The sequence below is a fragment of the Salmo salar genome, chromosome ssa04, assembly GCF_905237065.1.
Source record: "Salmo salar chromosome ssa04, Ssal_v3.1, whole genome shotgun sequence".
In the NCBI taxonomy this organism is placed as follows: domain Eukaryota; kingdom Metazoa; phylum Chordata; class Actinopteri; order Salmoniformes; family Salmonidae; genus Salmo; species Salmo salar.
In genome coordinates, this window is record NC_059445.1 from 83616881 (window position 1) to 83634131 (window position 17251).

General features: G+C 47.4%; 1 protein-coding gene across 1 annotated transcript; it reads right to left on the reverse strand.

The window, feature by feature from the left end:
• Positions 1-12387: 12387 nt before the first annotated feature.
• On the reverse strand, positions 12388-16083 carry LOC123742363 (uncharacterized). Its single transcript, XM_045716267.1, has one exon. The coding sequence runs from the start codon at positions 15469-15471 to the stop codon at positions 12388-12390; it is 3084 nt and encodes a 1027-aa protein (XP_045572223.1). The 5' UTR covers positions 15472-16083.
• Positions 16084-17251: the final 1168 nt, after the last annotated feature.

Consider the following 17251-nt stretch of genomic DNA (forward strand, 5'->3'; position numbering starts at 1 on the left):
ACACCAAGCCATGAGGTCGAAGGAATTGTCTGTAAAGCTCCAAGACAGGATTGTGTCGAGGCACGCATCTGGGGGAGGGTACCCAAAGAATGGCTGCAGCATTGAAGGTCCACTAGAACGCAATGGCCTCCATTCTTAAATGGAAGACATTTGGAACCACCAAGACTCTTCTTAGAGCTGGCCGCCCAGCAAAACTGAGCAATCAGGGGAGAAGGGCCTTGGTCAGGGAGGTTACAAAGAACTTGATGGTCACTCTAACAGCGCACTGGAGTTCCTCTGTGGAGATGGAAGAATCTTCCAGCCACTCCTCAGTAAAAGACACATGACAGCCCACTTGGTGTTTTCCAAAAGGCACCTAAAGACTCTCAGACCATGAGAAACAAGATTCTCTGGTCTGATGAAACTAAGATTGAACTCTTTGGCCTGAATGCCAAGCATCACGTCTGGAGAAAAGCTGGCACCATCCCAATGGTGATGAATGGTGTTGGCAGAATCATGCTGTGGGGATATTTTTTAGCTTCAGGGATTGGGAGACTAGTCAGGATCAAGGGAAAGATGAACGAAGCAAAGTACGGAGATCCTTGATGAAAACCTGCCCCAGAGCACCCAGGACCTCAGACTGGGGCGAAGGTTCACCTTCCAACAGGACAACGACCCTAAGCACACAGCCAAGACAACGCAGGAGTGGCTTTGGGACAAGTCTCAATCTCCTTGAGTGGCCCAGCCAGAGCCCGGACTTGAACCCCATCGAACATCTCTGGAGAGACCTGAAAATAGCTGTGCAGCGACGCTCCCCATCCAGCCTGACAGAGCTTGAGAGGATCTGCAGAAAAGAATGGGAGAAACTTGCCAAATACAGGTGCGCCAAGCTTGTAGCGTCATACCCAAGAAGACTCGAGGCTGTAATCGCTGCCTAAGGTGCATCAACAAAGTACTGAGTAAAGGGTCTGAATACTTATTTAATTGTCATAAATGTGGAAAAAGTCAAGGGGTCTGAAAACTTTCCACATTTCCTGTAGTTCATCTAGGAAAACTAAAGTTCCCGAAGACTGGGCCTAATATAGTGTATAAGAGGTCATACAAGAAGTTTTGTAGTGATTCCTATGTTGTTGATGTAAAGAATATTTGCTGGTCTGTGGTGTGTAATGAATAGCAACCAGACACGGCACTTGACATATTTATGAATTTGCATATTCCAGTTACTAGGCAGTATGCACCCATTTAGAAAATGTAAAAACTGTTAAATCCCTGTATTTGTATTTATTATGGATCTCCATTAGTTCCTGCCAAGGCAGCAGCTACTCTTCCTGGGGTCCAGCAATATTAAGGAAGTTGTACAAATGTAAAAAAAACATTACAATACATTCAACAACAGATTGATGAGGAATTCAAAACATTGTATGGTTAATAAGAGGGATGAGGCAAAAGGAACGGCTAATAAGTCTGGCTGCATTACCGATTGGCAAACGTATTGCAAATTGAGAAAATTGTGACTCAACAATAAAAAATAAACTACTATGAAAGCAAGATATTTGATATAAAGAATGATGGTAAAAAGCTTTGAAGCACCTTCAATAAAAACTCGTCTCCATTCATTGAATCAGATGGCTCATTCATCACAAGACCCACTGATATTACCAACTACTTTATTGATTTTTTTAATTGGAAAGATTAGCAAATTTAGGCATAATATGCCAGCAACAAACGCTAACACAGAATTATATCTGATCAAATTATTGAAAGACAAGAATAGTCATTTTTTAATTCTGTAAAGTGAGTGTGGAAGAGGTGAGAAAATTGTTGTCTATCAATGATGACAAGCCACCTGGGCCTGACAACTTGGATGGAAAATGACTAAGGATAATAGCGGACGATATTGCTACTCCTATTTGCCACATCTTCAATTTAAGCCGACTAGAAACTGTGTGCTCTCAGGCCTGGAGGGAAGCTAAAATCATACCACTTCCCAAGAATAGTAAAGCCCCCTTTACTGGCTCAAATAGCCGACCAATCAGCCTGTTACCAACCCGTAGTCAACTTTTGGATCTCTTTTTTTATACAATGCTAATTTACAGTAAACAAATTGACAACAGACTTTCAGCACGCTTAGCGGGAAAGACATTCAACATGTACGGCACTTACACTGATAATTGGCTGAGAGAAATGGATGATTGTAGGAGCTGTTTCAGTTAGACTTCAGTGTGGCTTTTGACATTATCAGGTCATTATTCAATATATCTTTTAGACAAAAAACAAAAACGTTTAATTTTATTTAACCAGGCAAGTCAGTTAAGGACAAATTCTTATTTACAATGACGCCCTACCCCGGCCTACTCCTGCCCTAACCCTGACGAAGCTGGGCCAATTGTGTACCGCACTATGGGACTCCCGATCACGGCCGGTTGTGATACAAACACTCAAACTAGACAGTTTTATCTCAATCTCTTCATTCAAAGACACAATCATAGACACTCTTACTGACAGTTGTGGCTGCTTTGAGTGATGTATTGTTGTCTCTAACTTCTTGCCCTTTGTGCTGTTGTCTGTGCCCAATAGTGTTTGTACCATGTTTTGTGCTGCTGCCATATTGTGTTGCTACTATGTTATTATGTTGCTACCATGCTGTGTTGCTGCCTTGCTATGTTGTTGTCTAAGGCCTCTCTTTATGTAGTGTTGTCTCTCTTGTAGTGATGTGTGTTTTGTCCTATATATACAAAAATGTAATCCAGCCCCCATCCCAGCAGGAGGCCTTTAGCCTTTTGGTAGGCCAGTAACCGAAAGGTTGCTCGATCGAATCCCCGAGCTGACAAGGTAAAAAATCTGTTGTTCTGCCCCTGAACAAGGCAGTTAACACACTGTTCCTAGGCCGTCATTGTAAACAAGAATTTGTTCTTAACTGACTTGCCTAGTTAAATTAAGGTTAAATAAAAAAGTAAAAATAAATACAGCCCAGGATCGACCCAGGGTCTGCAGTGACACCTCTAGCACTGAGATGCAGTGCCTTATACTGCTGCGCCACTCAGAAGCCCAACGAATTGTTTGATATCAGATTCAAATCAAATAAAGAGGAACAACCCTTTACTAATTTTTTTATCTTGTCATGTAATAAGAAGTATCAATTAGCCAAAAAATACACAGACCTCTGTTCTCATATGTAGTTAAGGCCATGCTTCCATACGCAATAGTCTATGCTACACAATTGCGCCCAGTCGACTCTGTCCAATAAAACTTTAACTCATTACCTTGACTCGTTCTCTGTTCAGTCTAACGTGACCCTGCTGTAAATCAAGCAGACAGATGATCAACATCAATTATCTGCTAGGGATGTTAGATCTAATATGGACCACGGCACAATGGTCTTCATCGGGTTAACGAAGGAGACAAAACATTATGGACATTCCTAACAATATTTTCCCTGCACTTTGGCTGTTGCATCGAGTGCTGTATCACAACAGCTGTTTGTCACTTGACTGTCATTCAGAAAATACATTTGATATGTCAAAATATCACAACGTAATTAAAACAGCTGGACAAATGCACAACCAACCAACAAGTATTATACAGAATTATTGAAGAACCACGTTAATGACTATCGATTTAAAATATCAAGTTAAGAATATATCAGTTAGAAGCATTCGATTTTGTAATCACATACATTTTTGATTTGTGTGCCCATGAAAATTATACTCACACCATAACATAAGGAAACACTAAATGTTAATAACCTCTCTTGGGTAGGGGGCAGTATTTAGAAGTTTGGATGACAAACGTGCCCAAAGTAAACTGCCTGTTACTCAGGCCCAGTATTGGATAGAAAACACTAAGGTTTCCAAAACTGTTAAAATAATGTCTGTGAGTATAACAGAACTGATATGGCAGGTGAAAACCTGAGGAAAATCCATCCAGGAAGTGGGACATTTTTGATGTGGGTACTTTTCTATTGAATGCCTATACAGTATGTATTTGGATAGGACCCAAATTGCAGTTCCTATGGCTTCCACTAGATGTCAACAGTCTTTAGACATTGTTTCAGGCTTGTATTCTGAAAAACAAGGAATAATGAGAACATTATTTCAGTGGACTCTAAATGAACCAGAACTGTTTTGAGCGCGTGACTGATTGCGTGCCGTTCGTTGTTTTTTTTTCTATTGAAGACGCTATTGTCCGAATGAAATATTATTAATTATTTAGACAATCTGAGGATTAATTATCAACATCGTTTGACAAGTTTCTACAAACTTTACAGGTACTATTAGGATGTTTTCATCTGCATGTCGTGACCGCCTTTGAGCCAGTGGATTACTGAACAAAACACGCCAACAAAACAGAGTTTTTGGGACATAAAGAGGGACTTTATCGAACAAAACAAACATTTATTGTGTAACATCGACTCTTGTGACTGCAAACATATGAAGATCATCAAAGGTAAGTGATTCATTTTATCGCTATTTCTGACTTTTGTAATTCCTTTACTTGGTTGTAAAATGTTTTTAATGCTTTTGTGTGCTGGGCGCTGTCCTCAGATAATCGCATGGTATGCTTTCGCCGTAAAGCCTTTTTGAAATCTGACACAGCGGCTGGATTAACAAGAAGTTCATCTTTAAGCCGATGTATACTGCTCAAAAAAATAAAGGGAACACTTAAACAACACATCCTAGATCTGAATGAAAGAAATAATCTTATTAAATACTTTTTTCTTTACATAGTTGAATGTGCTGACAACAAAATCACAAAAATAATCAATGGAAATCCAATTTATCAACCCATGGAGGTCTGGATTTGGAGTCACACTCAAAATTAAAGTGGAAAACCCCACTACAGGCTGATCCAACTTTGATGTAATGTCATTAAAACAAGTCAAAATGAGGCTCAGTAGTGTGTGTGGCCTCCACGTGCCTGTATGACCTCCCTACAACGCCTGGGCATGCTCCTGATGAGGTGGCGGATGGTCTCCTGAGGGATCTCCTCCCAGACCTGGACTAAAGCATCCGCCAACTCCTGGACAGTCTGTGGCGCAACGTGACGTTGGTGGATGGAGTGAGACATGATGTGCTCAATTGGATTCAGGTCTGGGGAACGGGCGGGCCAGTCCATAGCATCAATGCCTTCCTCTTGCAGGAACTGCTGACACACTCCAGCCACATGAGGTCTAGCATTGTCTTGCATAAGGAGGAACCCAGGGCCAACCGCACCAGCATATGGTCTCACAAGGGGTCTGAGGATCTCATCTCGGTACCTAATGGCAATCAGGCTACCTCTGGCGAGCACATGGAGGGCTGTGCGGCCCCCCAAAGAAATGCCACCCCACACCATGACTGACCCACCGCCAAACCGGTCATGCTGGAGGATGTTGCAGGCAGCAGAACGTTCTCCACGGCGTCTCCAGACTCTGTCACGTCTGTCACGTGCTCAGTGTGAACCTGCTTTCATCTGTGAAGAGCACAGGGCGCCAGTGGCGAATTTGCCAATCTTGGTGTTCTCTGGCAAATGCCAAACGTCCTGCACGGTGTTGGGCTGTAAGCACAACCCCCACCTGTGGACGTCGGGCCCTCATACCACCCTCATGGAGTCTGTTTCTGACCGTTTGAGCAGACACATGCACATTTGTGGCCTGCTGGAGGTCATTTTGCAGGGCTCTGGCAGTGCTTCTCCTGCTCCTCCTTGCACAAAGGCGGAGGTAGCGGTCCTGCTGCTGGGTTGTTGCCCTCCTACGGCCTCCTCCACGTCTCCTGATGTACTGGCCTGTCTCCTGGTAGCGCCTCCTTGCTCTGGACACTACGCTGACAGACACAGCAAACCTTCTTGCCACAGCTTGTATTGATGTGCCATCCTGGATGAGCTGCACTACCTGAGCCACTTGTGTGGGTTGTAGACTCCGTCTCATGCTACCACTAGAGTGAAAGCACCGCCAGCATTCAAAAGTGACCAAAACATCAGCCAGGAAGCATAGGAACTGAGAAGTGGTCTGTGGTCCCCACCTGCAGAACCACTCCTTTATTGGGGGTGTCTTGCTAATTGCCTATAATTTCCACCTGTTGTCTATTCCATTTTCACAACAGCATGTGAAATTTATTGTCAATCAGTGTTGCTTTCTAAGTGGACAGTTTGATTTCACAGAAGTGTGATTGACTTGGAGTTACATTGTGTTGTTTAAGTGTTCCCTTTATTTTTTTGAGCAGTGTATTTTATGAATTTTTATAATGAGTATTTCTGTATTTTGAATTTGGCGCTCTGCAATTTCCCCGGATGTTGGCCAGGGGGGACTTTAGCGTCCCACCTGCCCATAAGAAGTTTTAAGTAAGCCTAGTTACAGTGCATTTCCAAAATCGCCATACAAAGAACTGTCCGAGCAAGTTCCAGGATTCTTACCGGGTTCAAGTTCAATGTCTCATTTAACTGATAAATGCTTAATATATGATATAACATCAAACACGGCCATAAATGCACGGTAAGAAATGTAGTGATTTATGTCACACGATTTTGGACAAATTTGTCAAGACACCAACCATGAGAAAGGGTTAAACTGAGTTTGTTAAATTAACTTGTGAATTTTATTGAATGTTCCTTATATCAATTACTTATCAACAGCTGTATCTGTCAGTTGTCTACCGCAGGAAATCCTCACTGGTACTCTAGCTTATAGAAAGACCCGTAGGCGATGTCAGAGGTGTTACTGCTGTTGTAGCTGTCAAATCGGCATGTCAGTAAATGCTAGGAGTGGTGGTAGGAGTCAGGCGCAGAGAGCAGAGGTAAGGAGATAATGTGTTTATTCCGTAACACAACAAAAACGGTCGACGCCAACACAACCGGCGTGAAATGCGAGGTTCCCAAAAACAACAGGTACACCGCACGCACATAAAACAACACTATACGATCGCCAGCACATCCAATAACAAAACACACTGACGCAAATAATCCCGCAGAAACCTGGGCCGGCTAAACAGGCTTAAATAACCATAAATCAAGAGAACCAAATGGGGAACAGGTGCAAACAATAAGACATACCAAACGAAAAGGAAAAAGGGATCAGCGGCGGCTAGTAGGCCGGTGACGACGACCGCCGACCGAGCAGACAGGGGAGCCACCTTTGGTGGAATTCGTGACAGTACCCCCCTCCTGACGCGCGGCTCCCGCAGCGCACCGCCACCGGCCTCGAGGGCGACCCGGAGGACGAGGCGCAGGGCGATCCCCATGAAGGCGGTGGAATTCCCTCAGTAGTGGGGGGTCCAAAATGTCCTTCCTAGGTACCCAGCACCTCTCCTCCGCGCCGTACCCCTCCCAGTCGACGAGGTACCCCCCCCCGAAGTCTGGAGTCCAGAATGGCGCGTATCTTTTCCGCCGGGGACCCCCCAATGTCCAGCGGGGGTGGAGGAACCTCCGGCACCTCACCTTCCTGCATGGCACCAGCCACCACCGGCCTGAGGAGAGACACATGAAACGAGGGGTTAATACGGTAATAAGATGGAAGTTGTAACCGGTAACACACCTCGTTTATCCTCCTCAGGACTTTAAACGGCCCTACACACTGTGGGCCCAGCTTCCGGCAGGGCAAGCGGAGGGGCAGGTTTCTAGCCGAGAGCCAGACTCGATCCCCTGGTGCAAACACAGGGGTCTCACTGCGGTGCTGGTCAGCGCTCTTCTTCTGCCATCCACTCGCCTTAGTGAGCGCGTCTTGGACGGCTCTCCAAGTGTCCTTCGAGCGCTGCACCCAATCCTCCACCGCAGGAGCCTCGGTCTGGCTCTGGTGCCATGGAGCCAGGACCGGCTGGTAGCCCAACACGCACTGGAACGGTGACATGTTGGTCGATGAGTGACGTAGGGAATTTTGGGCTATTTCTGCCCATGGAACGTATCTCGCCCATTCCCTGGGCCGGTCCCGGCAATACGTCCTTAGAAACCTACCCACCTCTTGGTTCACTCTCTCCACCTGCCCATTACTTTCAGGGTGGAAACCCGAGGTCAGGCTGACCGAGACCCCCAAACGTTCCATGAACGCCCTCCAAACTCTGGACGTGAACTGGGGACCCCGATCAGAAACGATGTTCTCGGGCACCCCGTAGTGCCGGAAGACATGGGTAAACAGGGCCTCCGCAGTCTGCAGAGCCGTAGGGAGACCGGGCAACGGGATGAGACGGCAGGACTTCGAGAACCGATCCACAACGACCAGGATAGTGGTGTTCCCCTGAGAGACGGGAAGGTCAGTGAGGAAGTCCACTGACAAGTGCGACCACGGCCGCTGTGGAACGGGGAGGGGGTGTAATTTCCCTCTAGGCAGGTGTCGAGGAGCCTTGCTCTGAGCGCACACCGAGCAGGAGGAAACATACAACCGTACGTCCTTGGCCAAGGTGGGCCACCAGTACTTTCCCCTCAGGTTCCGCACTGTCCTCTCGATCCCAGGGTGACACGAAGAGGGGAGATTATGGGCCCATCGAATCAATCGATCACGGAGACCAAGCGGCACGTACTGAACACCTGCCGGACACTGCGATGGTGCAAGTTCCAACCGTAACGCCCGCTCGATCTCCGCGTCCAACTCCAATACCACCGGAGCTACCAAGCACGACGCTGGAATGATGGGAGCCGGATCGATGGCCCTCTCCTCGGTGTCATATAGGCGGGACAGTGCGTCGGCCTTCGTGTTCTGTGCACCTGGCCGATAAGAGATCGTGAACCGGAAACAGGTAAAGAACATGGCCCACCTGGCCTGACGCGGATTCAGTCTCCTAGCTGCCCGGATGTACTCGAGATTACGGTGGTCAGTCCAGATGAGGAAAGGGTGCTTAGCCCCCTCAAGCCAATGTCTCCACAGCTTCAGAGCCTTGACCACAGCTAACAACTCCCGGTCCCCCACGTCATAGTTCTGCTCCGCCGGCCCTAGCTTCCTAGAAAAGAAAGCGCACGGGCGGAGTTTGGGTGGCGTGCCCGAGCGCTGTGATAGCACGGCCCCCACCCCAGTCTCGGACGCGTCCACCTCCACTATGAATGCCAAAGAGGGGTCCGGATGAGCCAGCACGGGAGCGTTGGTAAACAGCTCCTTCAGGCGACTGAACGCTCTGTTCGCCTCTGCTGACCAGCGCAAGCGGGCCGGACCCCCCTTCAGCAGTGAGGTAATGGGAGCAGCAACTTGACCAAAGCCCCGGATAAACCTCCGGTAGTAATTGGCAAACCCTAAAAACCGCTGCACCTCCTTTACCGTGGTCGGAGTCGGCCAATTACGCACGGCTTTAACGCGGTCATCCTCCATCACCACCCCCGAGGTGGAAATGCAGTACCCCAGGAAGGAAACGGCTCGTTTGAAAAACTCACATTTCTCAGCCTTAACGTACAGGTCATTCTCCAGCAGTCGCCCAAGCACCTTGCGCACCAGGGAGACATGCGCGGCGCGGGTGGCGGAATAGATCAGGATGTCATCAATATACACCACCACCCCCTGCCCGTGCAGGTCCCTGAGAATCTCGTCAACAAAGGATTGAAAGACGGCTGGAGCATTCTTTAACCCATACGGCATGACGAGGTACTCATAGTGGCCCGATGTGGTACTGAATGCGGTTTTCCACTCGTCTCCTCCCCGCATACGCACCAGATTGTATGCGCTCCTGAGGTCCAATTTCGTGAAAAAACGCGCGCCGTGAAATGATTCCACCGCCGTAGCGATGAGAGGTAGCGGGTAACTAAACCCTACTGTGATAGAATTTAGACCTCAATAATCAATGCACGGACGCAGCCCTCAATCCTTTTTCTTCACGAAAAAGAAACTCGAGGAGACGGGTGTCATGGAGGGCCGAATGTACCCCTGTCTCAGAGATTCCGTGACATATGTCTCCATAGCCAACGTTTCCTCCTGTGACAATGGGTACACGTGACTCCTGGGAAGTTTAGCGTTTACCTGGAGGTTTATCACGCAATCCCCTCGTCGATGAGGTGGTAATCGGGTCGCCCTCTTTTTACAGAAGGCGATAGCCAAATCGGCATACTCTGAGGGAATGCGCACAGTGAAAACCTGGTCTGGACTCTCCACCGTCGTCGCACCGATGGAAACTCCCTTACACCTGCCTGAGCACTCCTCTGACCACCCTCTGAGAGCCCCCTGTCTCCACGAAATATTGGGATTGTGATTGGCCAGCCAGGGAATCCCCAGTACCACCGGAAACGCAGGCGAATCAATGAGGAAGAGACTAATCCGTTCCCCATGATCCCCCTGCGTTACCATGTCCAGTGGCACCGTGGCCTCCCTGACCAGTCCTGACCCTAATGGTCGGCTATCTAAGGAGTGCACGGGGAAAGGTTGGTCCAACGACACCAGGGGAATCCCTAGCCTTAACGCGAGCCCACGATCCATAAAGTTTCCAGCTGCACCTGAATCGACTAGCGCCTTATGCTGGAAAGAGGGAGAAAACAAGGGGAAAGTTACTAAAACTAACATATGACCAACAGGGAGCTCTGGGTGAGGTTGGTGCTTACTCACCTGAGGTGAACGAGGAGTGCTCCGCCTGCCATCCCGATTCCCAGAGGAGCTCCCCCAGCACCGGTCGGTAGTGTGTCCTCTCCGACCACACTGGGTACAGGAGGAGCCTCCTCCTCCAGTTCCCCTGGACGCGGCCCCCCTTAGCTCCATAGGTACGGGAGCTGGAGGACCTGGAGGTGGAACCAACAGGGCCCGGTCCGGACGCCCGCGAGCAGCCAGCAGGTTGTCGAGACGAATGGACATGTCTATTAGTTCATCCAGTGAGAGGGTAGTGTCCCGACAGGCTAGCTCCCGGCGGACGTCCTCCCGGAGGCTACACCGATAGTGGTCCATCAGGGCCCTGTCGTTCCATCCCGCTCCAGCAGCCAGGGTCCGGAACTCCAGAGCAAAGTCCTGTGCGCTCCTCGTCTCCTGCCGCAGGTGGAACAGCCGTTCACCCGCCGCCCGGCCCTCTGCTGGGTGGTCGAACACGGCCCGGAAACGGCGGGTGAACTCGGGGTAGTGATCCCTTGCCGAGTCTGGGCCATACCACACTGCGTTGGCCCACTCCAGGGCACGTCCCGTTAAGCAGGAGACGAGGACGCTTACGCTCTCCTCTCCCGAGGGAGTCGGACGAACGGTAGCCAGGTACAACTCCAACTGTAGCAGGAACCCCTGGCACCCAGCCGCCGCTCCATCGTACTCCCTGGGGAGAGCCAGGCGCAAGGCTCCGGGTCCGGACGCCGGTGGAGGGGTAGCTGTTGGGGGGGGGAGTAGGTGCGGGGGATGCGGTAGGGAGGCCACTCCTCTCCCATCGGTCCATCCTCTCCATCATCTGATCCATCACTGAGCCGATTCGGTGGAGAATGGTGGTATGATGGAGGACCCGTTCTTCCATCGATGGGAGAGGAGGGGAGGCTGCTCCTGCTGACTCCATAGCTGGTGCGGGATTCTGTCAGTAAATGCTAGGAGTGGTGGTAGGAGTCAGGCGCAGAGAGCAGAGGTAAGGAGATAATGTGTTACGGAATAAACACACAAAAACGGTCGACGCCAACACAACCGGCGTGAAATGCGAGGTGCCCAAAAACAACAGGTACACAGCACGCACATAAAACAACACTATACGATCGCCAGCACATCCAATAACAAAACACACTGACGCAAATAATCCCGCACAAACCTGGGCGGGCTAAACAGGCTTAAATAACCATAAATCAAGAGAACCAAATGGGGAACAGGTGCAAACAATAAGACATACCAAACGAAAAGGAAAAAGGGATCAGCGGCAGATAGTAGGCCGGTGACGACGACCGCCGAGCGCCGCCCGAGCAGGGAGGGGAGCCACCTTCAGTGGAATTCGTGACACGGCAAGCGTTTCCCAGCTTTATACCTATCGCTATCGCGGACATTGCCATTCGATACACTGAGTCGCATTATTAGAAATCTCATGCATTCGTTTGACAAGTTTGAACATAGTAATGTGTGTTGTAATATACAGCACACCTCCATTAGGATGATATCAATCCTTACTCCTTATTTTAAATTATTTTCTTCTTATTTGAGTGTCTATATAGCCAACACTTGCTAGTTCTGAACTTCTAACATGGGTAGGATGGGTGTGGCTTTGTGACAATGACCACAAGAACAACCACTCAGTGATTTGATGCAATTACACCTCTGACATTGCCTGAACAAAGACAATGATTTTCTATAGAGTTCTGATTTAATCTAGGCCCTAATATTTGTTCAGTTACCTTGGGGTGGACAAATTAACATAAGGCTTTACACAAGGCTAAGAGTTTTATTTACAAATCCAATTAACCCCACATCTCAGTTGGATCTTCCCAGCAAACGCAAATGTTCCTACAATATCGGGAAACTTCATGTTCAAATGGAGACCCAATTTTGTTTCCAGATAATGTTAGCAGGACAACATCCCTGACTTATGTTGGAACCTCCTGCTGTCTATCCTTCATGAATTTTCGCTCATTTGGGAGTAAATCTTCTCCTTTTGCAATCTTGTCCAGAATCTCAGACTCTTCCTTCATTTTCTTCAACCCAACGATCCGATCCTCGAAGCCTGGCTTGCATTCGTCCTCCTCTGTGCGAATGAGTATCTCAATGTACTCCATAGTGGAGAGAGCGCTTGGTTTCAGGGCAACATCATTAAGTCTCTTGAGACAGTCAGAAGACTGCTTGATCAAATTCATCAGCGCGTCCTGGATCATGCGAAACTCATCCTCAAGCTTATCCAGCATCTCCTTGGTTTCCATAGATTTGCCCCACGCCTTCATGAAGTTGTCCTTCAGTTCTTGAATAGTCTTTTTCTCAGTCTTTGTTTCATATGTCAACAAGACTTGTTCCCTGTCGTGGTCATTGGAAGAGCATTTTTCTGGACATATGGTGCAGTTGCCATCATCATCCATCACGGCACAACTGTTGATGTCATCCTCAATTGGGAGGAAGCAGCAGGTGTGACATGTAAAATTGCATATCCTGCAGTTTGTCACAAAGTCCTGGGCTAATTTGCTTCTCTTCACCTGCAGCACATTTACCTCGGTCTCAAAATTTTTGTTCTGTTTCATGTTCTCGTCCTCGTTCTCCAGACACTGTTTGAAGCTTTTGATCTCACTTAGCTTTGACAGACCTGCTGTGATCTGAGGGGTCAGGCATGTCATGGTCTTCTCCAGAAGCTCACGTTCTTCCAGAACTTTCTTTGTCAGGGTCAGATCTTTACTCTCAATGCTTTCCAGTGCTTGGAAAAATTTCTTCATCTCCTTGAAAGTTGACTTCCATTGCTCTGGACACTGGGCCTTATGATCACCATCAGTATCATCCTCTTCAGAGCTGCTCTCCGTCTCCTTTGAGAACAGAATTGAACTGTTGAATTTGAAATGGGTTGGTCGCCCCTTCTTGTCTTTCTTACAGGGCAGATTTGCAGCTTTGATGGCCTCTAGCACCGGTATTTGCTTCCCATCAACAAATGTCACAAGCATCAGGATGTTTTCAGCAACATCCTTTCCAAAGATGGACAGGATGGAATCAAAGATGTATCTCTGGGAAGTACTGAGACGAACAAGTGTTGCCTGCAATACAAAGCAGACTGCATCAATGTGATTAATACCTAAAGGGTTACACAAGAAATCCTTCACCTTTTGGGTGACCAATTTATCATGAGCCATTCCTCTGGTGTCTCCGAACCCTGGTGTGTCAATGATGGTCAGAGAATAAGGAATCTGAAAGCCTGGCTGGTTGTAGAGCTCGTATGATGTCACAACCACAGTCTGGCTCTCAGCCTGTGACCTGTTGGTCACCTCATGGATGAGCTTAAAGCGGTAACATTCCTCCCACTTTACCCCAAGAATGTAGTTTATCATGGCATTGACCAGAGTTGTTTTTCCTGAACCTGTGGCCCCCAGAAGCAATATCACCTTGTTATTCCATTGCTCAACTTTCTTCCCAAATCTGTACTGGTCAAAACGTTCATTTCCACCCAACTTCAGTTCCAGATTCAGCCAGTGGATTGATGGGTTGCCCTTTTCCACCTTCTGGGATTTTGTGAGGAATTCCTCACTTTTTGCTCCTGTTGATTTGCTCGTCTTCGGTTGGGGATCAGAGACTCTAAGGGTAGTCAGCACAGTCTCAGGACTGGGTAGACTATTCCCTGCTTTGCCACAGTTAGCAGAGACTCTGATGCTGTATGCAGTGTCAGCCTTTAGTCCATCCAGTGCACTCTCTCTAGTGGTGGTTTTGATGGCGTGCCACATCTGATTGTTTATAGCATTTACACTCTTTCTGTATTCAACCACATAACCAATGACTTCAACATCATCGCCCACCATGGTAGGAATGTCCCAGTTCACTCTGATACTTCCTGACTCTATCCTCTTCTCTGTGGGTGGTCCAGGAGGGCTACATGGGAGGGTCCTGAAATATTCTGTCCAGTCACTGGAGAGGCTCACACCAGGTCTGCACACCGCCTTGCAGCTAAAGCGGTACTTTTTGTAAGGGTCCAAATGACTGATGGTGACCTGGTTAGTTGTAGCATCCGATTTGATCTCTGTCCACTCAGAGTCAGCCTGCTCAGCCTGGTACAAAACCTGGTACGACTCCACAGAGGTAACACCAAGGTTGGGAGGGTTGACTTGCAAGTGGACACAGTCATGCTCCAGACTCTTGATAGTGGGAACACCTGGCTTTGATGGCAGCTCAAACTGTGGACTCAAAAGTGTCCCTCTTTCATAGACATGGATGGAGGATGCAGTGAGGCGTTTGTTTGGAATTGATGCAATGCAGAATGCAAGATTTTCTCTGCCTTTGTTAGACTCTTTAAAGTCTAGGAACAGATTTATGGTTTGCCTGGTTAGGGTGGTTACCTCCCCCGAGCGAAACCACTTTTCTGCTGTAGTCTTCCCGGCTGCGTTGGGATTGTAAGGTATCAGTGAAAAATCACTTTTTGATTCTTCCAGCAAGTAGTTCTCCAAGACTACCTCATAGTCTTCTTTCTCCTTCAAATAGGAAAATGCAAAACACACTACATAATCATTAGCTTGATCAAGCACTATTCCATCCAATTCACTGCTTGAGTACACAACTTGTACCTCTTTCATTATGTCAAGGTAAGAGCTGACAACATTCATCTCTCTCTCTCTGTCATCCAGGTACGTGATCATGAGGTCATTCTGGAATGGAGAACATTCTTTGCTGTTGAGAATTTTTACCAGCTCTTCCTCCTCCATTCCTCCTCCTCTTATGTTGGGAAGAACCTTGCAGAGACCTTTCTGGAACACCAGCTTGTACTCTGAGCACAAGTTCCTGAAAGTGTTGAGCTTGGCTTTGAGTTCAGGGAACTTGATAGCCATGTCTTCCTTCATCATGTCCTGGCATTGTACATCAGTATTGTCCAGTCCGTCCAAGATTCGCTGTGCGCGACGCACCAGGCTAACACTGATCTGCCTGACTAGCTGGGTAGCTGCAGAGTCCAGGTTCTTGAGAGGATAGAGCCAGACGGTCATGGGGCACAGCATGTTCTCCGTTCTCCCCTAGACGACTTGGCAGGCCAGCATACACCTTGATGGCATCTTCAAATGTGACAGTGTTGTTTTCTAGTGCAAAATCACCATGGAAGGTGCAATTGAATTTATTGGCCTTTTTCTTCTCTTCCTCACTCATCTTCAAATTTCCCTGCCCTTCTATTGACATTTGAGGGATCTTTTTTATTGTGGCCTGCAGGGTTCCCTGGATGTCCTGCTGGTTTTCTCCTGAGGAAACCTCTTGGTCAAAAACGAAGAAGGCCTGTGCTCCGTAGAGCAGTGCAGTCACCACATGGGTTGCAGAGCCCTCTTGGAAGACATTACAGTGTTTCACATTTCCTGTCCCCAGGTGGTCCATGGTCAACTGCTCGAAGCGAGTGGTGGCACGGTACTGCAGAGAAACCCTAGACTGACGCTTTGAGGTCTTTTTGTCATGTAGGAATTCAGCAGAACCCTTCACACTGACTAAGCCACCAAGGAAACTGGCCTCAAGAAATGCAGACACATTCAAAGCCTCTGACTTGGCTTCACTTGAGTCTGAAACAATGATTTTGAAGTCAGTGTTCGGTTGTGGACGAATATTGATGTGTTTCTGCAACACCTCAGAATCCCAGAGAGTGATACCTGCAGTTTAAAGAGAATGACCAAAGATCGTTATTGTGAAAATAATACTCCAACATGTATATGTAAACATGGTTTCATTCAAATAACTTATTAAAGGTAAATATTTAACTCAAACCCATAGTTAGAAAACCTACACCTCCTACACTCCCATTTGAACCAGTCTGGAAATGGGTTCTATCTGGAGCTTCTTTCAGGTCAAATAGAACCTTTGTTCCAAATAAAAGGTGCTATTTGGAATCAGAAAGAGTTCTAGCTAGAACCTTTTTTCAGATGGTTCCCTACAGGGACAAATGGTGCCACATTACACTCTCAGAAGAAGAAAAAAAGCCATCTTTGCCATTGACAGCATTACTACTATATGAACACTTCAAAAACAACCTGCATGACATCACTCTTTTGTCCCAAGTGCGTCCTCTAGCTTTTCTTACTCTGTGGTAACCATAGAGATGCACCAGAAAGCTCATCTCTCTCTGCAATGGCCGATTCTGTGACAGCATCATAGAGGACTTAAGTGCCCAAAAGCCTGTTTTAGCATGGGCAGCTCCATTCAGGACTTTCACCATTTTGAAGTAGTCAACTGGGAGATACTTCCTTTGGGTTAAGGAAGGATTACATAATTCAATCTGGGTCCTCGGGAGGGATCAGACAGAATATAATCGCTGCCAACTGGTGAGGTTTGCATAGGGCTAACGTATGCCATGTTATTTGATGGGACAAGCTACAATTTAGCGTTCTGTCACATGCAAGTAAATCAACTATTTTAATTAGCTGAGACTCATTTAGAGCTGGAGAAACTGTTTAAATTTAAATGGTTGCTTATGTTCACAAGTATGTCCCCAATGTCTTCAACTTCTATGAGTGTATTAGCAGTTTGTAAATAAACTGAAAAGGTGCATACCACCACCTACTGTGTGAAGTGTGTACAGTATAGTCTGAACAGGTATAAAGCCAAGGTTGGTGATTTACTGACATCTGCAGTTATGGAATATTTGCTGGGGAGTGCAATTCATTGGCTGACCCCTCCTGCTGATTATTGCTTAATCCATAGAAACTACTTTAAAATGGTGAAAGCCCTCAATGGTGTTCCCTGTGCTGGAACAGCGTGCCCTCTATCAAAGTCAATGGTGGAAACACTGTCAATGAATTTAAG